The 26383-nt window shown below is 38.7% G+C and overlaps 2 protein-coding genes across 2 annotated transcripts in view; one reads left to right on the top strand and one right to left on the bottom strand.

The window, feature by feature from the left end:
* The window catches only part of LOC145981309 (transforming growth factor-beta-induced protein ig-h3-like), a 44731-nt gene extending 38350 nt beyond the window's left edge, over positions 1-6381 (bottom strand). The window contains exon 1 of the mRNA XM_083114507.1: positions 6279-6381. Within this exon, the coding sequence (XP_082970633.1) occupies positions 6279-6283 (5 nt within the window). The 5' untranslated portion in view covers positions 6284-6381. The remainder of the gene's footprint in view (positions 1-6278) is intronic.
* Positions 6382-16312: 9931 nt separating this feature from the next.
* LOC145981604 (putative sodium/potassium/calcium exchanger CG1090) overlaps positions 16313-26383 on the top strand; it is a 98956-nt gene continuing 88885 nt past the window's right edge. The window contains exon 1 of the mRNA XM_083114965.1: positions 16313-16770. The gene's annotated coding sequence lies outside the window, so the exon portion shown is untranslated. The remainder of the gene's footprint in view (positions 16771-26383) is intronic.

A 26383-nucleotide genomic window follows, 5' to 3' on the forward strand; every position in this document is an offset into this window, starting at 1 on the left:
TATATTTTTCTATCATTTTTTTAAAGAAAAATAATCATTCACACTTTTTTTTATATTTTTCTATCGTTTTTTTTTAAAAAAAACAATCATTCACACTAATTTTTGCATTTACATTTTTTTTATATTTTTCTATCATATTATGTACACTATTTTGAGGATATTTTTTTTTCTTTCAGATGCAGCACCCTACGGAAACTTTTTTACTTCTCACACTTTCTATTCTTAACCAAAATATTTTTCTTCTCTTCAATCATAAAACACACACATTACACACGGAGGTCCTCTGTAGGGAGTTATGGGGGGGGGGTTAAAAAGAACCCATGAAACTCTACAAAGGCATGGCTTTGTTAGCCGCGGCCATTAGAACTGCGTTGGGCACCACGCACCCTCGCGAGGTTATAGGGGGCCAGGTATCCTAAAAGACAACATTTATTATTTTGTTTGTTTGTTTGCGTCACAATACAGGCGCGCGCGCGCGTGTGTATAACACATCGTGTTTCCCCCGAGAGAGAGGTTTACAAAAATCACGATATACGGAGTTGGAAAATTACGATATGGCGCATTCGCTCGTTACTGTTGCCAGCCATAAATCTCTCTCTCTCTCTCTCTCTTCATCTTACACCAACGTTGGCATCTCTATTTTTTTAGTTGCAAGTAAATTGCCAACACACTCTAGTTAATAATGCTACATATTATACGCACACACGCACACACATACTATATTACCATCCACCCATCTCTCTCTCTCTTTTACGGCAGTGCCGGCTCTCCTTGTTTAGTATATGTAGGTTGGCAACGCTGATCTTTACTTGAGGGCGGTCAACCGGGTTGATTGCACAAGCAAAATTGCCACCTCCTTGCTTTAGGTTAGGTTAGACCAAAAAAACCTTGGTGATTTTTTTTTTCGAGTGAGGAGTTGGCAACGCTTATCTCCACTTGAGGGCGGTCGACCGGGTTGATTGCACAAGCAAAGTTGCCAGCTCCTTGCTTTAGGTTAGGTTAGAGCAAAAAAGGCTGTGGGTAAGCTGTCGGTTGTTTAACTCTTCCCTTTCTCTTTTTTTTTCTTGTAAAAGGCTATGGCAAAAGTACCAGTGGGTTGGCAACCTTGCTTTATGCACTGTAAGGCAAGCCTCAAGCAAAATTGCCACCTCCTTGCTTTAGGTTACGTTAGACCAAGAAAAAAAACCTTGGTGATTTTTTTCGAGTGAGGAGTTGGCAACACTGCGAGAAAATATCTCAAGCAAGGTTGCCACCTCCTTGCTTTAGGTTAGGTTATACCCAAAAACAAAAACCCTGGTGATTTTTTCGAGTGAGGAGTTGGTAACACTGCGAGAAAATGGAGCTCATGCCTTACAAGAGCAAACCATTAAGGCGAGCTCCACCGAGCTCCATTTTCGGGCGTTGAATTCTCCATTTGGGTCTACACAAAAAGTAGGTCAAAGAACCGCTCTAGAACTGAGCTTACAGAAAAATATCGTAAGAAGAGACAGCCTTATAGTAAAATGTCGTAAGGCGAAAAGTAGGTCAAAGGACCGGTCTAGCCTTACAGAAAAATATCGTAAGGGGAGACAGCCTTATAGTAAAATGTCGTAAGGCGAAAAGTAGGTCAAAAGACCGCTCCAGAACGTTGGGTTTCACCTACTCCGAGCGTAGATGTGATGTGAATCAAACCGTGCAGTTTATTTGCCTTGAAATCAAATTTGATGAACAAAAGTATCCATTATGTAGAAATTTAAGTATGTGCGACCAATTATAAGGTTAATATGCCCATTCATTTTGACGATTGGTATGAATTGGGTTCACATTTTTAAAAAAGTAAAATTGTTTATCTCTACAACTCATACACAAAACTATTACTTATCCTGGGTTCGAATACTGTATAAATCACTGGAGCCATTATTTAGTCGTCGATTACAGTCGGTCCGCGATAAGAAGCGGTGTACAATCAGAACGCAGAACGGCAGAACGTGACCAAATTCTGTCTCCTCGTTGGCTGCCATGTGGCTGGGGGTTTTCTGCGTTGCCACATTCGCACAAATAGACGGACAGGCTAATCAGCTGTTGGCAAGCTCGGGAAAAAAATAAGACGTCACGCGAAATTAAGCACGTACGTATCAGTATGCTAATATATGTTATTTCCGTCGTAAAGTGATAAATTAACGAATCTAGAAGTTTGAATCTGAAGTTTCTTGTAGGTTAACGTTAACTTCCCGTGTGAATTTTACTTTCTGGCAAGCATGAAACATTTTCTCTTCCTGCTCTACACAGCAACCGAAAACCTTCACTGAAAGAACCTTTGTTGTGTTTTTATTATGGTACATTGCAAGCATCAACTACCGGCATCTTTTTACTTATGTTGTATCGTATCACAATTACCAACAAAAGGAAAATGCATCTTGTGTTATGAACAACACTGTGGCAAATCGTTCTCCTTTGATTTCATGCCGCCTCTCTTTGCCTTCTTTGTCACGCCGCGATTGTTGAAGCTTCAGAAGGTACAAATGAAATGTATTTCTTGAAAATTAGGGCGAATTACATATAAACAAATTACGTACAACTTCGTTTCGTTAACACGTTTTAAAAATATATTTTGCGGAACGTAACAAAATTCACCTCTAAAACAGAATTTCACAGAACTGAGTTACTGTATTACAGATAAGAATTTATCAAGAACAAATCAATTGTGTGTGAATTGATTGATTGAGTTGGTGTTTTAAAGTCCACTTTATGCACACTACGGCTAATCTGGAATGGTCCTACAGTTGGAAGTGGGATCCGAACCACTATGTGCGTCGACCTGGCATCGAACCCAGGACTCCTTGATTACAAGGCGACGACGCTTACCCTAACACTGTAACATCGGGGAAGCACATGTGGGTGTGTGAAGTGAGTTAATTTTGGAAGCTACATGACAATACAGGCTCTGGCAATACAGAGTTCAATAAATTACAACGAAACGCTTGGCAATTGCTCGATTTTCGTAACATTAATGATACATTTGGTACATGTGTTATTAATGCTTCGAGCTACCTGTATGTAAAAACATAAAAAAATGAATGAAAGAACAGAAGTAGTTAACGTTGTTCCTTTAAATAGGAAAAGAGTCGGAATGAGAACAATGGAAGGGTCCCGTTGTTGACTGTTTAACCAGATGTTGTATCCTACACGTGTTTCTGTGGGCTCGCGAAAATCCTGAAGTAGGTCAATCCGGCAACGGCGCGTCACTACCATGGCGGGTGGTTCCACGCCGGTTGCTAGCGCGTCCCGACTGTAGGCTTAGAGACGAGGCTAAGCGAGTAAAATAAACAAGTAAGCTCACTGATTTATGTAAGTTTTGCATTCGGGAAACTAGAGTTAAATAAATAAATACATTGAATAAAAGTTACATCAGATTTGAGGCATATTTACAGTAAATTAAAGGCTTGCAAGTGAAGTAAGGTTTACAGTGAGCCAGAGTCTCTCGTCCAGAAAGAATATCGTGATTTATTTGTGTAACGGGCGATTAATAGCATTAAACATTTTAACAACTATTTTTTGTGGGGCAGAGCTTGATTGGTGAACATGTTGCATCCATTCAGTTGCAAAGTGATTCCATCAATAGAAAATTTACAATCTGAGTTTATATATTATCTTTGTTCAGAGTTTTCATCCGAGTGTCGAAAGGGAAAAGTCTTGTCATACCAGATGCAGAACGCAACCTGTTCTGCCGATTGACGTCAGCGAAAGCTTATACAAATGCGCCACCCAGCGGCAGAATGTGAAATTTAATTTTAAATGAATCGATCCAGTAAGTGGCAGCTCTTCTGTTCCGTTACAATGAACACGCTCATTCAAATTGTTCCGGAGGAATGATAAATTACACAGATGCTCTGTATATCCAAAACCCTCTCACTTCTTCGTTATTTTGTTTTCAAAGACTTGTTGAGACAGATTGGATCCACACCATGTTGTGCTGCATAAGACACTTGCAGATTGATACTGAGAGGAAACAGCAAAGGATGTTCACCGTCATACATTTCCTCTTGATTTCAGCGGAAGGTAACACAAAGTTATGCGCGAATTTTTATAGGGCTTCTGGGTCAAGAACGATATTTCGACGTTCATAGAGTGAAATCACAATAAAATAGGACATATACTTTTATGAAACTTAGCAATATATTAAGATTGACCTCGTTTTCTTTCTTTTTGCAAATTTCGACGATGGGGAATGGTGATACGATAAGATGGATGAAGGAACAATCACAAACATACAATTGCAGATATTAGTACTTTGGCTAAATAAGGAATGGTTTTGTTTATATCTTGATGTGGTTTATTTGCCACTTTTTTCTAGTTGTTTGAGAGAGTATAGAATCGATATTTAATAATATATCTCAAAATTAAAACAGGCTGATTTATTTTATCTTACTTAGGAACATGGGCGTCCGGAAGGGGGAGCAAGGGGGAGCAAGGGGAGCCGTGCCCCCCCTGGAAAATGAAAGTCAACCACAAATTATGTATTTCACACATATAATTTCATTTTAGCCACAATAATATGTGTTGATTATTGCATGAACATCATAAATTCAAATTTAAGCAATGTTTTTTTAGGGAACAACACTATTTTTGGAGAAAATGTGCCTTGTTTGCCTCCCTGGAAAAATATACTTCCTTGCCTCTCCCTGGAAAAAATCCTGCGGACGTCCATGCTTAGGAACCGTCTATCTCGTAATTGAGCACTTATTATTGTTGTTTATGAGATCCATGGTTCTCAGTTGTTTTTTTTGGGGGGGGAGAGGTAAGGTAAAGTAAAGTTCCCCGTGCCATGAAGGCACATTTAGGGGATGTGGGGGCAGGGCCCCACACATTCTCGATCTCGGCCATTCTGGAGGTGATGTGATAAGCACCACGCTCCGGCCGCATATGCTCCACAGGATATTCCCCAGGTACCCATTGGTTTGAGACTGGGTGAGCATCGGAGCCGCTTCATGCGAGGACAAGGCCGGAAAAATTCCGACCATAGATCACCTTTCCCGGGAATACTGGGTTCGATACCTGGTGGAAGCACATTGCGCAGTGGTTCGGATCCCACTTCAAACTGTATGTCCAGTTCCGATTATCCTATCTGTGCATAAAGTAGACTTACATCAAAATTTCAATTAGAAGATTCGAATTCGTAGTAAGAAAATTAAAAGAATTTCGATGAAGATTGAAAAAAGCAAGTATGTATTTATTTACGTAATCCTAAGGAAAAAATGACTATTCTTTTATTGTTACCTCAAAATTGACTGCCACTTTTAAACTTGTTTGTCGGCCTCTTCCATTATTGTAAAAAGACATACTTTCATAGTCAGTTTGTGCTTGCAATAAATAAAAAAAACATTACCATAAGGTTTCTACAAGGTTTGATTTAAGAATAATGAATTACAGATGTAGTGATAAGTTGCAGATTGTATTGTGCACATTATTAATACATAATTAGAGTTATTTCTTATTTTAATATCAAGAGAAGGTAATCTACGTACAGTTTTAGTAAGTGCATAATCATTAGTTACCAATATTATGCAATATAACCATACAATTTAAATGTTACAATTGCAAACCTCGTGATATTACTTAGTGGTTCGACGAAAGTATTATTTTTGATTTAATGGTTCGCCAGTCTAAAAGATAACGCCTGACCGAGAGAGGTAGAAGCGCGATGTAAATTAACGAAAAATAGAAAATATACATGCTGTAGATAATTTCATGACAGGTAATTATCACGTGAATAGTTGTTGATTCGTTCTTTGTACAAAGAGTAGCGAGTATTGCTGTGAATATTATTCTCTGGATATACCAGACAGTGGCGTGCCCAAGGTGGGTGGGAGTCATAACCCCTCTCCCATTTTTGGCTCAGTATTCATAAAAAAGAACGTCAAAGGTAGGAAAAGATGGCAAAATGACGGTTGACTACTAAATAGAATATAGGTAACACCTCCTTTCGAATATCCTGAGCACGTCACTGAAAGCAGAGTTATTCACTACTATGTCAAAATTGGAATCACACCTTAAAGCCCGAAAATGAATATCCCGAGCTATATTTTCATTTGGAAGGAAGAAAGTTTACGTGATGAAAAGGGGGAAGTCATTGACCATCAACGTCTTCCAGGCCTGTCAGATAAGGAAACGAAGGTTAGGTGAACGTTACCACAACTTGAAGGGATTAACACGAAAGTCTCGAAAAACAGACACATAAACCCTAACCTTCATTGCTTAGTACGTTCAAAAAAAATTGAACTTTGCGAAAGCGAACTTACCTCATGTCGTCGACCTTGATTTGCCGCACGTACGCTGGTCACCTGTGAAACTGACCGACACTCTTGCTCTTCTTTGGTATTCTCTACCGGGATTGTTTCTGCTTCTTCCTCATTGGCTGTGCTCGCCCGACGGCTTCAAGACTCTCGCTTTCATTTGTGGAGAGACTGTCCTCTTTTTATTTTATTTTCTTCCTACCCGAAGGAAAGAAACTCGGCATTACATGATTTATACCTCGAAATGCAAGAGGCTACGAAGAAAATATTATTCTGGGAAAGCTAAAAGAGGAGTTTGCTTTAAAACGAAGTCCTGAACCGTCCTGGAATAAAACAAAACGTCGCCAGAGACAGAATGCAATTTGCTTGTTTGAACATTGTGTAAGGTCAAAGGAACAAATGTTTGATTTCTTCAGTGTTGCTAACTTACTTTCTTTTTACCCCAAAGTTTTGGCAAGGTGAAATTCTCATGCAGACATGTATCGTTTTACAAGGAACTTACTCGAAATCAAACTCATGAATTCTGGTAAAGGCTTAAGCAAGCTGCATTGCCACAAGGAAAATTCGAACCTGGCTACAAAGACTTTCCCAAGCAATCTTTAATTTTTACGTTGCACTTAATATTTTTCAGTATACTAAATTTTTAACATTTCTAGTTTTGCAAAAGGCTTTTCAATAAAATTGTGTACAATGTATTTTTTTAATATCACAATTTTGGTAAAAGTACGAATACTTAATAGAGAAGAAATATTAGCTTTTATTAATATTTTGTCATGTTCAGATGCAGACAATATAATATTGCTCTCGGAATCCGGACATATCTATAAACACGACATATTATGAAAGAAGGAGACGCCTTGCAGAATAGCCTGTGTGGATTCCTCCAGACTCGTTACTTTATCTTCGTGGTTGGCAACACTTGACTTTCCCACGTTGCCTTATTTCTGACAGGTTATTGACTCAAAAAGTACATTCGACTCCTTTAGGTGAAACATCTGTGATGCCCTTGAACCAGCGTTTGAGTGTAGGTTGAATAATAAATACGATTGTTATAGAAACGTGTCTGTTATTTCGAACAGATATGGAGAAACACTGACACACTTGAGCTACACTTGCTGTGCGTTTCGCGATATACTCCATAAGTGATGATGCATAGTTATGTTGTATCGTATCAAACACGTATTTGGTACATATTACAGTCTAGCATATATCATATTTGTGGCCATGGGCGTCCGGAAGGAGGGGCAAGGGAGGACAGTGCCCCCCCCCCTGGAAAATAAAAGTCAACCAAAAATTATGTATTTCACACATATAATTTCATTTAGCCATAATAATATGTGTTAATTATTGCATGAACACAATAAATTTAAATGTAAGCAATGTTTGTTTAGGGAACAACACTATTTTGGGGGAAAATGTGCCTTTTTTGACCCCCTGGAAAAAATATCTTCCTTGCCCCTCCCTGGAAAGAATCCTGCGGACGTCCATGTTTGTGGCTCTACTAGTTTTTAAATTACCCATATACAAGGCAGCAACACCTCATAATGCAACTTTTACAACTTCCTGGATTAATATCCTGAAAAAAGTTTTCCTGCATTAATTAGGTATACAAGTGCTCATCCCTAATTACAGATAATAGAAAACATAATTTCGTGTTTTGTATTTTTTATCTTGCTTCACTTCTCATCCACTGTTGGCTAATCGCGAAGACGAGGATGAGTGATGAAATTGATGACGGGACAATGTGTCGCCCCAGTCGAATTTGTTCATGTTACCATTTGAAAATAGAAAGGGCAACATCTGCGTGTGCATACATTATCTATGACTCGCACAAGATTGAGAATGTTCGAGAACTAATTAAAAATTTTTTAGACAACAAAATTAATCATTGTATAAACGGTTTTGGCTTTGAAAAAATATATTAGAAAGGTATATTATTTACATCTTTAACTATTTTATGTAAATATTGTAAACATCCATTTTACATGTCGTAATTATGTAAATCTACAGAAACCTGCAAATATCCATGTTTTTTTTGTAAATAACCGTGTAGTATAAAAGGAAGCCGATTTTCTGTATATTTCGGTATCTTACCCGGTTGCCGGTATCACAAGTTTACCTTGTAGGGATATTCCGCTCTTCGGAGGCTGCAATTTCATTGGGTTAGTTTCTCAAACCTGCTGCTTCGGCTGTAGTTGCTTGCGATACCGAAAAGCAATCGTGACTAATCCTGGAAGGGTTACCCGTTTCGGATTTGTTATAAAAATCTGCATCACTTAACCTAAATCCAGGATTGCCAAGGATTAAGTATTAATATATATTGTGCATTAATGTTAATAATCTCGACTTTTGTTGGAAGAAAGTTCCATACCTTTTCATTGCTAAAAACTAAGGAAAGGTATTAAAATCCTACACCAAGGACCAGGTTCAGTAAGATAGTTACCCTAACAGCTATCTGAGAAGTTCGATCCAGGGTAACATCCAGGTGCGTGTCAACAATCGCCCATAAACAGCCAAGACCAGAACAGGACTTGAATCTGAGACCTTCGGAAGTCGAGTTCGGCCACCGAGGCGGTTAGAAAAACAGAAATCGCGAATGTAACGCAAAATAATTATTCAATCTAAAGTTTAAAAATACACAAGATAGCTGTTGAGGTTGAAGTTTGTTTTTTTGACCACTTTATGCACAGATAGGATAATCAGGACTGGGCCTACAGTTTACAGTGGGACCCGAGTCATTATGTGCCTGTACCGGGTATTGAACTCGGGACTCCTTGATTACAAGGATTTACCACTGCGCCATCGGTGAGATCCTTGCAAAAACCCGTAGAGAAACAAAATTAAATTATTTGAAAATAAAACCCTTAGAAAATATTCGGACCTAAATATGAAAAAAAAAACAGGTGAATGAAGGTGAACTAACTCTGAACCACATACTACGTCCATGTCCTAACAGCGGATTGGAGGATAATTGAATGGGCGCGCCAAGTGACACATCTGGAATATGAAAGATAAGCGTTCAAGGTTAGAAGCACGGGTGTCCGCATAAAGTTTTCCAAGGGAGAGGTCAAGAGCAGTAATGTGCGTCTACGCGTAAACAACGACAGTCTACATTCTACACGTAGACTATTTTATACACGTAGATGACGTAATCTATGTAAACAACATGGCGAAAGGTTATAACTTATCAAGGGCCGCTGTGGAATTAAAAGAAAATTATACTACGTATCAATTGCTGATGTGTGAGAAGAACTTTTCATACTCTTTCTTCCAAATTCGAACAATTTCTCACCTAGGAAGAAACCTAATATAGGAAATATTCTAGTGTTTTATGGGGAAAAGACCACTCTTGCCTCACGACTGCCATCTGTTGTTGTTTTTGCAAACTATTTATTTTCTTCCATAGTTGATAGAAGAGAAGATAAATTTTGGTGTAAATAGGATTCTTTTAATTTCGTTAGGAACCAATATAGTTGAAAATGTCACTTTCCTTTCATGAAACCCTTGAAAATTAATTTTAATGCACTTTAGATTGTCTACGACGTAGTCTATGTAAACTACAACCCAATGTAATCTGCGCGTAGATTACGTGTAGACAACGCATGTAGACGTAAACTTATAGTCTACGGCACATCACTGGTAAAGAGTGAAGAATTGTATCATCATCATGTTTACATGTCATCGTAAGAGAAAATTGCTCTAAAGGAGAAAAAGAGACCTGGAAAAAGGGGGGGGGGAGGGAGAGAGCAGGGTGCGAAATTATTTAAGACTGGTGGGGGAGAAAGATCTTAATCTACAAACCCCCTCCCCCACAAACATACATATAAATTATTCGATACACATATTTATAATGTTATTATAAGTAAAAATATATTATTATTATTAATGATAAGAATAATTTGTTACTTTTAAATATATCAGATATTATAAAGTGGCAAACTACGTCCTTTACTAACTGGTTAAAGATGTTAATAAATTATGAAATAGTTGAAGTGGTTTTATTATGTGTAAGTTTGTATTAAGTTTTTGCTCTATGTTAATATGTATAAATAATTAGATTTCATAGTTATTATTGTTTTGCATTCTTGTTTATGGAAATTTGTTAATGATCTCTTGAAAGAGAAAAGCATTGAACACTCACAACTACACTAATTTTTGTATATTGGATATTATTCTTAGTACAGTATACTTGAAATTAAAAGTAATTGTTTATTTTTTGTTTGTTGTAACAGAAACTCTCGCCCTTGAATTTTTTTGGTGGGGGGGATTTTTGAGGCAAAGTATGTTGGTGGGGGAACCCCCCCCCGTCGTCCCTAGGATTTCGCACCCCGAGAGAGAGAGAGGGAGAATTGAACAGAGAAAGAAACGTAAGTAAGAGAGAGATAAAGAAAGCAATAAAGACGGAAGCACACACATACACAGACGCTAGTGTACGCAGGATTTTTTTTTCTGAGGGGGCTGGAATTGTAAAGGTGAATGATTCCTGCCGTTTTATGAGGGCAGGATACACAATAAGACATTTCACAATTACCTTTTGTAACTTTCGTTTACAAGTTGTTCAAAGACCTACAAAAATGGTTATTGGTGTTATTTTAAGGAGGAGTTGCATTCACTGCTTCGGTTTTTCCAGAGTTCTTTACTGGTTTCACTTGAAATTTTGATTTTCTCAAACTTTCGGAAGGCAGAGGCGTCTCGTTAAAGCATGCGTCAATTGTGAGAAAAAAGACAGCTTGCTCTGCAACGACATTCATGAGCATTTCTACATTCTAATTTCTTCATATAGGAGAAGTACTTATTTTACACGAGAGCGCTGAACTAAGCTTATATTACATTTCTTGGATCTGAAGTGACGCATGCATCAATTGTGGGAAAAGAATTATTAATTTCTTTCACTTCAGATCCAAGAAATGTAATATAAGCTTAGTTCAGCGCTCTCGTGTAAAATAAGTACTTCTCCTATATGAAGAAATTAAAATGTAGAAATACTCATGAATGTCGTTGCAGAGCAAGCTGTCTTTTCCTCACAATTGACGCATGCGCAGCATGCACCGCATGCGTTCACGAGACGCCTCTGCGGAAGGGGCTGTACCCCCACGCACGCCAGGGCGCACCACACACACACACACACACACACCATCACACACACTCACACACACACAGAGAAAGAGAGAAAAGAAGTGAGGGAGAAAAGATGGAAGAGAAATAAAGTAAAGACGGAGAGACAGAGAAAGAAGCGAGAAGAAAAGAAAGAAAAGAAAGAAGATAGAGAGAAATTAAGAAAGTGATAGAGAGACAAGAGAGAGAGAAAGAAAGCGAATTATAGAAGAAAAACAGGCAGAAATTGAGAGAGAAAACGAAGAGGAATAGCTGAAGATCGATACAGAGAAAACAAAGAAAGGAACACAGTAAAATGGGAAGGAAAACATAGATAATGAAATGGTCAAAAACTCGATCAAACAAGGAAAAATCTGAGAAAAGAATATCGAAAGCTAGAAGAAAGATACATTTGCGGGAGAGAACCGTTATCATCGTAAAGGCACGTTGATTTGCTTTACTTCCTAGCATAAATTGCATGTTTTTAAAGAACTACAACTTTATAGGTTAAGCACTTGGTTAGCTTATAAATGCCGTTATTCCAATATTTAATTTGTAACTGAAACTATAATAGTTAGGTTTTGTACAGGTTACTTTCAAAAGATATTCACTTTATCATAATAGCAATCCTATTTTACGCGTCTCTGTGTACGTAACAATCTCTCATATGCCCATGAGCCTCAAGTAAGGAAACCCCATTCTCAATCGTGTGGCATTTTCTTGGATAAAACCAAATACGGGTGAAAACTTGTCGCTCTGATCTTGTCTTGAGTGACCTTGATACTAGCGCCACGGATGTTTTTATAGAAGAAACTCGTGTGCTTGTGGGTGATCGTCAGGTGAATGTTCTTGGTAAGCAATAATCTTATGTAATGCTTTCTTTTATCGCTGTCTTGTCAATCGTTTCACTGACAATTAAGAAAAGGCTTTATTTATGATACACTGGACGAAGAACTTCTTGTATTCCGAGCGAGTCAAGCAGGAATGGAGTACAACCAGGGTGCGAATTGGAAGGGTATTGTGGGGATTGCCCCCTTTCAATCTTGAACCATCCCGCCCACTGTAAACTATATTTAATATATCATACTTGTAGAGTGCCAGTTCAGTTTAGTTAATTTTAGAGGTCCATAGCTATATATAAAAATTACATATTATGTCGTTAAGCATTTTTTAAACGTTATTTCACTTCAGATCCAAGAAATGCAATATAAGCTTAGTTCAGCGCTCTCGTGTAAAATTTATTTATTTATTTATTTCAGAAATTGAACGCAACAGGTATATTACCCATTAATGGCGTTCATTATACAATAATTTTGTGATAACATTATTGAAATATTGCACAGATGAATGTAGTATATAGACAGAAAACATTTAACAAACATATAAATCTTAGGTTCTATCGTAATTTATGTAATTTTAGTATATTCCTTTTCAAAATTGCGGTCGGGCAAATAAGTCCACAATGTTTTCACTTTTGATGGTATCATTATTCCAAATTGGGGATATTGTCAGAGCGTTGGTTCTATTACGACGGAGGCTGAAGAGTTGCCTTCTTGGTCGTAATTTGCTTGAGGGGACGTAGAAGTCGAGTTGTGACAGGGCGAAAGGAGCTTCTCCTATATGAAGAAATTAGAAAGTAGAAATGCTCATGAATGTCGTCGCAGAGCAAGCTGTTCTTTTTCCCACAATTGTCGCATGCGTTCACGAGACGCCTCTGTCGAAGTCTTAATTTTCTTATGGCCTCCCCGATGGTGCAGTGGTAGCATCGTCGCCTTGTAATCAAGGGGTCCAAGGTTCGATACCTGGTGGAGGCTCATAGTGGTTCGGATCCCACTTTAAACTGTAGGTCCAGTCCCGATTAGCCTTACTGTGCATAAAGTGGACTTAAAACATCAATCAATGAATTAATTTTCTTATAGTTCAATTTTAGAATTTAACTTACAATGGTGTTGATTTTTGTTCCATTTGGCATCAAGATAACATTTTAAAAAATTAACGTCCAATTATAAGCGTACTTAATAGGGCAAAAACATACTGTATTTCCAGGATAATTATACTCCGCCAAAATGTCGCGAGTCATTGAAAGACCAAAATGTCAAAAGTATCGGTCGGCATCGGCTTAGCCCCATGTAAAAAAGATATAACGACCTGTTATACAATCTTTTTAAAATAAATTCTATTCTACAATGCCCAGAAGCCATGTTTTATTCATTGTATTATATTGTACTGAATTATTAAATAAAAATGAAAACGGGGAAACCGTAAATATGACGCCCTGGTTTATTTTAAAGGCACTAAGCGCATACTCCTTGGTTTGAGTTGCTGTTTTAAGTCCACTTTATGCACAGTAAGGCAAATCGGGACTGGACCTACAGTTTAAAGTGGAATCCGAACCACTTGTGCCTCCACCGAGTATCGAACCCGGGACCCCTTGATTACAACGCAATGACGCTACCACTGCGCCATGGGGGAGGCCCTGCGCATACTCCTGTTTGAAGTTCCACACAATAAGCGAATGATTAAACTGGGGGATGCAGAAAAACAAAAGGCTGAAATGGCATAATCCGACAAAATTTGTTATCGAAAGTATAGTATCCCTCTCATGTGCATGTAAACGGTCCATTCTTGAATTTTATATTTGCTTATTTTTAGGTAATTTCTCGTCCACTTTTAGCATATTGCAACGATGAGGAACATCCATGTCAAGGGCGGGACTCGAATCCTGAACCGAAATCGTTAGTCGACTATTCAACGTTCTAGGCTACTGAGGCATTGTTGTTCGTTCGTGGAATTGTTTGAATTTGAACTGTTGTTTGAAGTCCATTCACACAGTGATGCTCACGTGGAACTTTCGCTAGACGGAACAGGTACAGTGAGATCCATGAGTATTATCGTGTAAATTGTCCATCACCATGTTCGTGCACTTTATTTGACCCAATAACAGCTTCAAGAATTAAAAGAAAACTCAAAACAAGCTGTTGACAACTTCTGCACCAGCATACTTAAAAATCCATTGCTTAAAAACACATAAGATGTAAGAGAAAATTAATGAAAATAGTCATGGACAATTTGCACGGTGATACTCATGATGTAAATGAATTCACGTGACCAAAATGCAATTTGTTGCAAGCATATGTTTTGTGTGGGGTTTTCCTTTCGTTTATCTAAATGCTGAAAGCTCTCAAGGAAATAAAGGAACAAATAGGTAGTGTGTTGGAGACGGAGAGAGAAGAATATAGAAAAAAGAAGGCATACACGTGCAGAGAGCTAGAGAGAGAGAGAGTCAGAATGAAACAGAAAGATGGAGAGAAACAGTGAAAGAGCAAGATAGAGATGGAGATGTACAGAGAGAAGCAAATGAAAGAATGAATAGGAGAGAGAGAAATAGAAAGGTAGATACAGATAAGAAAGAAGAGGAGAAGTAGAAGAAAGGGAGTTATGAAGGGAAATGCACAGAAAGGAACAGGGAGAGTGAAACAAAGAAGAATGAATAGGAGAGAGAGAGAAATAGAAAGGGAGATATACAGAAAGAAAGAGGGAAGGAGTAAGACAGAGAGAGATACAGAGATGAAGAGAGATGAAGAATGAGTATGGAAGAAGGGGGTAGAAGGAGAGGTAAATGCAAAAAAGAGGAAAAGAGAAACAGGGAAGTAGAGAGAAAACCCTGGGGGGTAAAGGCGGTCAGGGGCGTGATGCTGATCACATCACCCCCACTCACGACCGGATCAAGAAAGTGTGGGGCGTTACCCCCACACCCCCTATACGCCTTCATGGCGTGTGCTATGCACGGGGGAACACTTTTTTACTATTCTACTGTTAGTTGCTCGAGAATATTATTCAAGAAGTAGGTGGTGTGTCGCGTGTATCAGTATCGGACGTGCGTTTGTTGGGGTAAGTTTAAAACGTCATTACGCTCATTATGAGTGATCAAAGAGTAAGACTCAGTGGGTCACAATATAAAAAGAGAAAAGCGGAGAAAAATGAAAAGCAGGAAGCATTTCTGAAAAAGGTTCAGAGTTCTCTTTTTATACGCAAATGTAATGAGGAAAAAAGTGAGGAAAGTGCCATTGATGAGCCCAGTGTGTGTTCTGTCCTATCACTTAAATGAAGTAAAAATAAAAGTCATCTCTCAAAAACAAGGCAAATGTTAAAGTGTAATTTATATAATTTATGTCATATCTCTTTGTTACATTTTTATGTAACTATCATTTAATCAATACTGCATGCCGTTAATAGTAAAAATAGTAATACAGAAAATAATGATTTTTTTTCATTCTTGATAAACGGTATGGGGGGGCGGGGGCGGCAGAGCTTTCTTGTTTGGCCTAGGGGCGGCAAAGAGGTAAATACGGTCCTGACTGGACCTACAGTTTAAAGTGGGATCCGGACCACTGTGCCATGTGCCTCCACCGGGTATCGAACCCGGGACCCCTTGATTTTTAGGCGACGTTACTACTACGCCAACTGTGACGTCCTGTATTGTTCGTGAAATCAGAATAATTCTGACATAGAGGTTTGCCCCCCTTTTCACGTACTTGAACCTCAGATTGTATTGAGCAATATAACAAAATTTGCTGAATTATTTAGGATAGAATTATTTTTACAAGTTTCGTGGGAGCGTACGGGTCTTTTTTTTTGTCGGGACAGGAAAGGGGTAAAAAATCTCGACATTCGGGACAGGAAGTGTTCAGAATTTCCGTTCGCAATCCAATTTCTCCCACGTGTCGATATCTCTACTCTGTTTCAAAACCTTATCCCACAGTCGAAATCGAGATTAGGCACACTACAGTCGAATGAAGTGATTAGGAACACGATATCTGCTTGGTTTGCCGAATCAACCGTCGTCTAGCAGACGACAGACTGGCAGCGCCAAAATGTCAACCAATGAGGCTTCAGAGCCACACTTGCGCGGCAACGATTATATCGGGTTGTTGGTGCCACCAGCTTTTGGTCGAATGTGTGCACGCCAGACTCCGTGTTTTGTTCCATAAAGACTAGAAGACACCTGCAGTGCTCGCAAATTGTATCGCGTAACAACTTATTTAGTTGTGACAGGAACGCGGCCACGTTCCCGCTACGTTCGCCGGGATAAGGACAGATCAATGTTAGTCATGTGAGTCAGTCCTGCGTCAGCTCATCGAGCACGAATCGTGTTGCATAAAGTTGTAATTTCACGAGTTCCGGAGCATATTTACAATTCAGCGTGTAAATTGGAAAGGCGTTCTGTCCAATTGTCACGTTGTTATTTACGCCATCTCGGAAGCTTCCGGGGAAGGATCCATTTTGATTGCAAAGGGGAGGAAGGAATCACGCATTCGCTGTCAGTGGAGAAGCTCGTAAGGGTTGACAAGAGGATCTAGTGTTACGTCAGTGGAAGTTCTGCTCCAGTAAACACAACTAACCGGTAAGTCCAAACTTCATGCTTTCCATAACCACACTCTTCATCCCAACCTGTCCCGAAGACATATTCTTTTCAGTATTATAATGCTATTAATTCCAAGTATTTTTTAAAACTCTAATCTAGAACGCGTTATGCAGATTGAACGCTTGGGCAACAAAGATGAAGATATTTTATTTCCACACTTATAATGATATTCATAAACATTTAAGGATCGTTAATAATATTTTAAAAATGTATACACACCCTAGATAACATCATAGTGTATTAAACATTAGTTTGCAATATTTGCACAACAGTTCGAGTTTGGATTGATATTATTACAGTGTCAATGATTTAACGCCTCACTTGAGAATATAACAATTCAGATACGAGCAGTTATTTTAACACATGAAGTGAATAAGACATTAAGAATAAATCAAAATCTGGTTACATTCAATTCACGATGATTGTTTTACGCCAGAGGTCCCGGGTTCGAATCGAGGCTTGGGCTTGAGTGTCTCTATCGATTTCATGATAGATAGAGATGAATAAAATAAACGAAATGAATCAAATTGCTGGCTCTCGTAGCGTAGTAGTTAGCGCAAGCAGGACCTGGGTTCAAACCCCGGGCAGGCCATGGATTTTTTTTGTGTTTTCTTTACTCATCAATTCATCCCATGGTCACTAATTTACCAGGACTTGACCGATAATGTAGTGGTTACGCTTTCGCCTTCTAATCATAGGGTCCCGGGATTGATTGAGGAACATTGCACAGTGCTTGGGATCCCACTTTAAAATCTGTAGGCGCAGTCACAAGAAGCTTATCCGAGCATAAAGTGGATTTGAAACATACGTTTTTGCTTTCAAATTACCGAGTTATATAAGGCTTTTGACTGTGAAGTAGCTGCGATTGGACGCCAAAATTAGGGAAGGGGGGCAAGGACAGTTTACTTTGGTACCCTTGACCCTCTGTATCCCCTGGATAAAGTGAAATATTTTGCATGGTTTATGAAGATTTTGAAGTTTATGAACGTTTTAAGTTAATTTTAGCTCTCTGAAATGTGTTATTGTGAAGTAAAGTACGTCTGTTACCTTAGCATGTTAGGCTACTTTACTGTGAAGCAGAACAGCCCGAAGACTTTGCGCAAGTGAATATAGCACCCAAAACGACTTTCCAACAGCAGCTATAATTTTATGTAGTTAGGTTTGGTAGTTATTTTCGACGTGTTCTTTCGCTATTTTAGTGTGCATACAAACAGTTTTTACTAACAAATAGCGACGAAAATACTCAGAAATTACAGGTTTTAACTTACGTGGGCCATTCTTTGGGATCAAATATCTCCGTTATTTGTGGTTTCCTAACGCTCTGGAACCACTTTTGCATTACGTTAAACATTAAAATCTGACGATTTTTTTTTAAAAAAACGACGTAATTCTCCAGGGGGTACAGTGGGTAAACGGCCCCTTTACTTTTTCTTGGTAGACAAGGCTTAGCACAAAAGGGCCATAATGTGGGGGGGGGGGGAGGGTGCAACTGCCCACACGTCCCGTAATCGCAGTCACTGACACCATGCTATCAATACAGGTTAGGTAGGTAGAGAGATGCTGATAATGTCGACAAATTTGAAGATTAAAATATACAGTCATGCGTGGACCGAATTGTTTATCGCTGCTTTCACCTAGTCTCCTTTTACTTCCTGCGAGTTGGCAAAAATGAAAAAAAAAAGAGTAACGTGTCGCTTCCCAGATAGCGCGTATCCGCTTCTTGGAGGACGTGCTTTGTTTAATTTCTTCGTCACAACGCGAAATAGTTGAATCTAGTGACGAACAGTTTGAATACACATAAATGCACCTTGTGAATGACGATCAAATGACCGTGTTGGTGGGTGTGTAACTTTCATATTTACAGTAAAACGTAGTTATAAGAAATGTCTCGACATACGTAGAAACGATTATGAAACTGAAAAGTCAATTATATAATTAATTTAAAAGTTAAAATTATTTCTTGATATTACAACAATAATTAGCTTAAACGTAGACAGGTCTGTTATCGCTAGCGAGAAAGGAATAAAGATATCTGATGTTAAGTATAAGTGCATGTTATAGCGCACTACAACTCTGTATGACTTTTGAAATGTTCAATTACTAGAGTCGTTTTCACGTTCAGAAGACACAATGGGCTCTTATGGGCAATGCTTTTCTTATGGGAAATACGAGCGCGCTGTTGTCAAATTTCTGGATTTACAAATTTAGCTTAAGTAAAATCGGTACCTGCAGTTTTGCAGGAAATTTTGTAGAGAATACGATGGTGAACACAAAAAACTGGTAACTTGCTTACATAATTTTAGATAAATTAAAAACGCAAATGTTCTGTGAAAACACAATTTTTACATTGTTTTCATTCCTAACGTTGAAACATGCCGTAAAATTGAAGCTTTCATTATTAAAAAAATTGACACTGTTTTTTAATTGTCATAGGTGACGGTGGTACTCAGAATTTATCAATACTTTAAAGCATATTTGCATTAAAAAATATTCAAATAAAGTATGTGGAGATTTTTTATATTCGTGCAGTAGAAAATGTCGTCGCTGGCCATTTTTTGTTCTGTAATTCCAAGTAAAAACTTCCAGCGACAAAGTTGTGGAGAAAATAATGAAATTATTTTTTATAACCACTCAAAGGTTCCCAGAAATATTACTTCCATGCATTTGGAGTTTCTTTTTAATCCGAACCGCGCGCGAAGTAAGGAGCCGTTGTCTGGCCATCTTGAGCTGACTCACCGCAGCATTCCGGCTAATCACCACCAAGTTTTCGAGTTCTTTTATTTCCATTCAGTAAAAATATGAACTTCATGCTGTTTGTTATAATAGAATTGAAATTACTTAAATTTAATAATTGACAATTATTTCCAATGCTGCTGTTGTGATCAACATTAGTGCTGTCGCAAATACACGTTGTTTTCGTTTACATTACTGTCGACATTAATACTGAAATGAAGATCAGTTTCCAACGTACACATAAATTCATAGACACCATATTAACCCTTGAAAGGCTTTCCAACACGTGACAAAATATGGGGCTTCAAGATAGAAATATGACGTGCCTTGCTTGAGTCAGTCACGTCTTATCAGTTCACGTGGGCCATAACTCATTTGTTTGTTTGGGTTGCAACTTAATCTAACCCATGTGCCAGGTTCCCCTTACTTGAGTGAGAGATCTGCTTTGGTATGTTTAGACTTTTTCCCTCTCTCGAAAAAGTGTTTTCAGTTGTGTGATCGCTCAGTGATTTTTACTTTTTTTTAAAACTAAATATGCTGACCAAGGCAGTAATTTATTTTATTAAAAACATAAACTAACTTTTCAACCTTCTAGCAAATATAAATTACTGCCTTGGTCAGCATATTTAGTTTTTCATAATCATGGAAACAAGGCTTAATGGTGTTACTTTTTTAAGTGATTTCTGAAGTGTCATATTCGTGCATTACACTCGCGTGTGTAGTGATCGCAATGGATCATAGTAAAAAGGGTAACTGTAACGTTCACAGTATAATATTAATAATTACATATAATTATCATTATATATACAAAATATGTAACACCTTCATTGTGAAGGAAGGTCATCATTTCCGGGCGACATGAGCTAGCGCTGTATTGGCAACACTGTGCGATTTCTCCATAAGCGCCGTTGTCTCTTCTGAACGTGAAAACGACTCTAGCTATGCGATTTAAATTCCACTTCTTCCTTGCGCGATCATAGGAAACACGTTGAACCACAGGCAAAGTTGTAGTCGAGGGTGCTGTACCCCGTTAGCCTTATTCATTCATTACTCATTCAACTGCTATAATATGCATGTACCTTCTACGTACTTATTACGGTCAAATATACTTCTGGTTTCACATGATCGGAAACAATGTTGGGAAGAGAATAGGGTATGAATACTCGAATCACAACTGCTAAAATGATTTTGTAAAGATGTGTACAGTTAATTTTAACACAATCTTTACTAGATTGCGAAGGACTTTAGTAATGATGGATATGCCTTTTGTTATCAAAACCAATGTAAAAGTTTGACTTAACGTGACTTGAGATTTCGAAGTATCTGTGGGACTGCAGTACTGACCAAGGATAGATTGAAATATACACTTTAGAAACGTGATTTGAATTGCGCATGCTCGTAGCGCCATCATTGGGTACCAACTGAATCACAGACCATGCATTCCTTTTGAGGAAAATGGAGATACACACTTTAGAAACGTAAATTCCGCCTACTTCCTACGCCATCATCGGGAACCAACTGAACTAGGGATGGCCAGATCCGGATCCTAGCGGACCCGGATGGTCCCGGATCCTAAGGATCCGGATCCTAAAATTTTTCAGATCCGGATCCGTGGATCCGGAATTTTCAGATCCGGATCCGGATCCGGTACTTTCGGATCCGGATCCAGAATATCCGGATCCGTGGATCCGGAATTTTCAGATCCGGATCCGGTATTTTCGGATCCGGATCCAAAACTTTCGGATCCGGATCCGGAATTTTCGGATCCGGATCCGTTTTGCCATCCCACATGCGCTTCTTTGGAAAGTAAGAATGTGCTTATAAAACATATTGTTACCTGCTAATATACGTATATATATAATATACATACACACACACACACATATATATATATATAGTGTGTGTGTGCGCGTGCGCGATTTGTAATTAATTAATACACTTACAAGGGAGGTCTAAGTCTCCCCCTCCGATTTCCATGAAACTTGCAGGGCCCAAATGAAGAAATACGTGTTTTTTTGTTTCGGCAAAAAATTTATTCTAGGGGGCAACCACCTCTCAAATGTCAAGATGAGGACAAATTGAAGTGGGGATGTGACCCCTGTGTTCCCCTCCGATTTCCATGAAACGTGGCAGGTGTATAGTAGGGATGGCCAGATCCGGATCCTAGCGGATCCGAAATCCAGATCCAGAACTTTTTTATTTTAATTTGTAGAACTGTAACTGTAGAACAATTGTATAATTTTTGTATAACATTTCTATCTTGTTATATGTGTTAAAGGTTTCATCCTGGAATGGAATGTCTCACATTTATGTGTGTTTTCATTCCCCCCTCAAATGTCAAGATGAGGAGAAATTGAAGTGGGGATCTGACCCCGAAACCACGTAAATTAGGCATAGGAAGAAACAGGGGGGATAGGGCCTCTCTATACACCTGTCAAATTTCATGAGAATCGGAGGTGGACACAGGGGTCAGATCCTTACTTCAATTTGTCCTCATCTTGACATTTGAGGGGATTTTGCCCCCTAAAACAGTTTTTTGCCGAAACAAAAAAACACGTATTTCTTCATTTGGGCCCGTTTATACACACACCTGCCAAGTGTCATGGAAATCGGAGGGGGACACAGAGGTCAGATCCCCACTTCAATTTGTCCTCATCTTGACAATTGAGTGGGTTTCGCCCTGTAAAACCGTTTTTTAGCTGAAACAAAAAAAAACACGTATTTCTTCTATTGGGCCCCGCTATACACCTGCTAAGTTTCATGGAAATCGGAGGGACCCAGGGGTCAGATCCTCACTTCAATTTGTCCTCATCTTGACATTTGAGGGGGTTTTGCCCCCTAAAACCGTTTTTTAGCTGAAACAAAAAAAAACACGTATTTCTTCATTTGGGCCCGTTTATATATACACCTGCCAAGTATCATGGAAATCGGAGGGGGACACAGGGGTCAGATCCTCACTTCAATTTGTCCTCATCTTGACATTTGAGGGGGTTTTGTCCCCTAAAACTGTTTTTTAGCTGAAACAAAAAAAACACGTATTTCTTCCATTGGACCCCCACTATACACCTGCCAAGTATCATGGAAATCGGAGGGGGACACAGGGGTCAGATCCTCACTTCAATTTGTCTTCATCCTGACATTTGAGGGGGTTTTGCCCCCTAAAACAGTTTTTTAGCTGAAACAAAAAAAACACGTAATTCTTCCTTTGGGCCCCACTATACTGCCAAGTTTCATGGAAATCGGAGGGGGATACTTAGATAACCTCCCTTGTTAGTCTTACACTTTGTAATTATTTAACACTGCATATATTATAATGTTTTATTTTAATTTGTAGAACTGTAACTGTAGAACAATTGTATAATTTTTGTATAACATTTCTATCTTGTTATATGTGTTAAAGGTTTCATCCTGGAATGGAATGTCTCACATTTATGTGTGTTTTCATTTCCAATACATTCGAATGAATACATATTCGTTTCAATGGCATTTACAAAATCACCTCTGACATGTGTGCACGAGTGTGTTAGCCGATGCGTAGCAAAGTATTTTAGGAACAACACTTGAAAAAATTCTTGTAGGACTAACGAAAAATTTCTTTGTAATCGAAGATCATAATACCTTTTAAGGTGTGGTAATATTATAATGGGATTGAGATACGAAACTCTCGGATCCGGATCCGGATCCAGATCTGAATCTTTCGGACCCGGATCCGGATCCGAAATTTTCGGATCCGGAACTCTCGGATCCGGATCCAGATCCGAAACTTTCAGACCCGGATCCGGATCCGCGGATCCGGAACTCTCGGATCCGGATCCAGATCCGGAACTTTCGGATGCGGATCCGGATCCAGATCCGTAACATTTGGATCCGGATCCGGATCCGAATGGATCCGGATTTTTCGGATCCGGATCCGTTTGGCCATCCCTAAACTGAACCACAGATCATGTACTTTGAGAGAGTTTCTGTTAGCTTGACTAAAAGTAATCTTTCTTGCAGCGCCAATATTGTTCAAGAAATAGTGGTGTTATTCTACTACAAAATATTCAATTAGGTGTTATTTGAACAATATCAGCTCCATCAATCCTATATAAGCCCAAATATACATATTCTTTCTCGAGCATAAACACTACAGTGTAAGGAGATTTCACACCGAAGCGGCAGGCGACATGTATCGCTTGATGATTTCACCAATTTATCGAAGTTTTGTGCGGCCTCTCATACTGTTACGATGTGAAACGTAGCTATGATTGGCTCGTTCTCAAACGACATATGTCTCGTGTCGCTTCGGTCTGAAATTTTCCTAATGGGTTCAATGTGGTGTGCATTGTTTTGGATAGGGAGATGAGAACAAAACCTTTTTAATTTAGCTACTAAAAACTAGATTCTTGTAATCTCGGCAGGATCTTGTGCAATGTACAGTGGGATTCACTGGTATTGCTCGGTAAATTGTCCATGACTATTTTCATTAATTTTTCTCAGACATCCTACGTGTTTTTCAGCGATGGAGTTGTATGTATGCTGGTGCAGAACTTGTCAACAATTTGATTTGAGTTTTCTTTTTATTCTTGAAGCTCTTATTGGGTCAAATAAAGTGCACGAACATGGTGATGGACAATTTGCACGTTAAATCTCATGGATCCCACTGTACTCCTGTAGCCACTGTAGTGCGCGATGATTGCGGAAAGCAAAGAAAATTAATTCACGCTTTTAACACGTAGCTTTCATTCTTTCCTACAAGAATATAAGGTTGATAAATATACCGTGACAGTAAAAAACGCAGCAGCAACTAAACATGAAATTCCTTTAATTTCATTCATTCATAAGTAATAAACCATTTAATATGTTTATTAATTATTGTTTATTGTATCACTGTATAGAAAGCTGTTGAGTCGGACTGAGAACTCTGAATTCATCTGAAAAATTTCGGACGTAGGCTTTATGTAATCATATGCATCAGCCCTGTGCCCACCTATGGCCGGCTCTAATTGCAGGATATTGTTTGATTATACAATTATGCAAAATGCTTACTAAGCTAGGGGTTGAAATCGTTTACCCCTTCTATTATATACAGCCATGTATATGTGTATCATTTTATAAATAGTAGTCCGATATTAAAATTCGAAGACCATACAATTACTCATGTAACAATGTACAGTCACCGCCAAAAGAAATGGACACACACACCCTGATATACTCGATCCCTGCAAGGTGTGTTGCCTCACTCAATGACGGTTGTGGAGTTGCCATAGAAAATTTGCTTTTAAAATCCTCTTATCGCCGTAATATAACAGCTTACAGGGAAGCGAATATTTCAGGATCTATGCGTCCCATTTTCTTTGCCTAGGCCTGTACATCTCATGAGTCAAATCACAAGGTAATTAAGTCAGTTGTATGGTATTCTACATTTTATGTAACTTATTTTTTGGTAATAAGTAATAACCTATTGTAGATAAAGTTGAATTCAATCTGACCGGTCCCCTGTGCTGTTGCAAGATTATCGTGTGAAGGAATGCAATGTCCAAAGGACTGCATCCAATTGGATTAAGCTTTTGTGTAAACATCACCGCGTTGCAACACAAATGTCAACCGGTAAGTTACATTGTGGGTAAATTTAGGTAAACGCTTTTGATTTGTAATGAATTCATATTCAAATATGAATGAATAAACTCTAAACATAGTTGCAAAGAGAAAATAAATGGCAGTTGTTCATTTGAAGGTTTCCACGGGCGTTCGCCATTTCCTTGCGCCCGCCACACGGCGTGAATGGTGGTCGGAATGAAATACGTTCCCCGAAAAGTTTCCGATAGAACGCTCAGTACGATTGTTTCGTCCCGACGTAACGTGACAAGGCGTGATCGATCCGGTGCTTCTCGGCGCCCGCAGTGTGGCAGCTGCAGCGGCGAACACTTTGCAGCTTCCCCGAATGCACGTGTTGGAGCCTCGGTTACGCCAGCGAAAGCTCAAAAAGTGGAATATTTCTCTCCCATTCTTCCATTCTCTCGTAATGCCACTCTCATTCACTCTCAACTTCTCTCTTTCCAGACTTTTCTTCCCTTTCCGTTTGCCTTTCTCTTTCCTCCATCTCTTGTAGTCACGGACACCACTTCATGGTTCTAACAATCCCATTCAATGGAATCATTACAACCCAGAAGTGACCATGACTGTACAAGGCGATTCTCACTTTTCTGCTTTTCTTGTATTTTCTCTCTCTACTGTATTTATCGCTCTTCTCTCTCTCTCTCTCTCTCTCTCTCTCTCTCTCTCTCTCTGTCTTGCGTGTTTTTTTCTTTTCTGCTCGGATTCAATTTCGAGGCATTTTTTTCTGCAGAGCTTATTTTGTTCAATCATCTACTGCATCACGTTTTCCCGACTATTCCATTCGCGCTAGTTTCAGTATTTCGGATTGTTCCCAAAAAAACATTGCTTAAATTTGAATTTACGGTGTTCATGCAAAAATTAACACATATTATTGTGGCTAAAAGTAATTATAATTTTTGGTTGACTTTCATTTTCCAGTGGATGCCACGGCCCCCATTGCCCCTTTCCGGTCGCCCATGCTTCATTTTTAGTTGTCAATTCTTTGTACGGTTCATTCAGTGAAATATCTTATTAAATTTTGCTTTTTTGTTCATTTCTTCGTTCACTCTTTAATTTACTGTAATTTAGGGATGTGCCGAAGCCGATTACAGATGTATGAAAATCGGCCGAAATTGACATATCGGCATCGGCAAAAATCCGATATTTAAACCGGTACAGATTATACTAGTGTTTTACCTTCTAATAAGTTTTATATTCTAGTTTTGTAAGAGTTATTGAAAATTTGGTTATGATTCGTCACTATTGTAGAGTTTTTGTAATA

The sequence above is a fragment of the Lepisma saccharinum genome, chromosome 29 (genome assembly GCF_977018435.1).
Source record: "Lepisma saccharinum chromosome 29, izLepSacc3.1, whole genome shotgun sequence".
Taxonomy (NCBI): Eukaryota; Metazoa; Arthropoda; class Insecta; order Zygentoma; family Lepismatidae; genus Lepisma; species Lepisma saccharinum.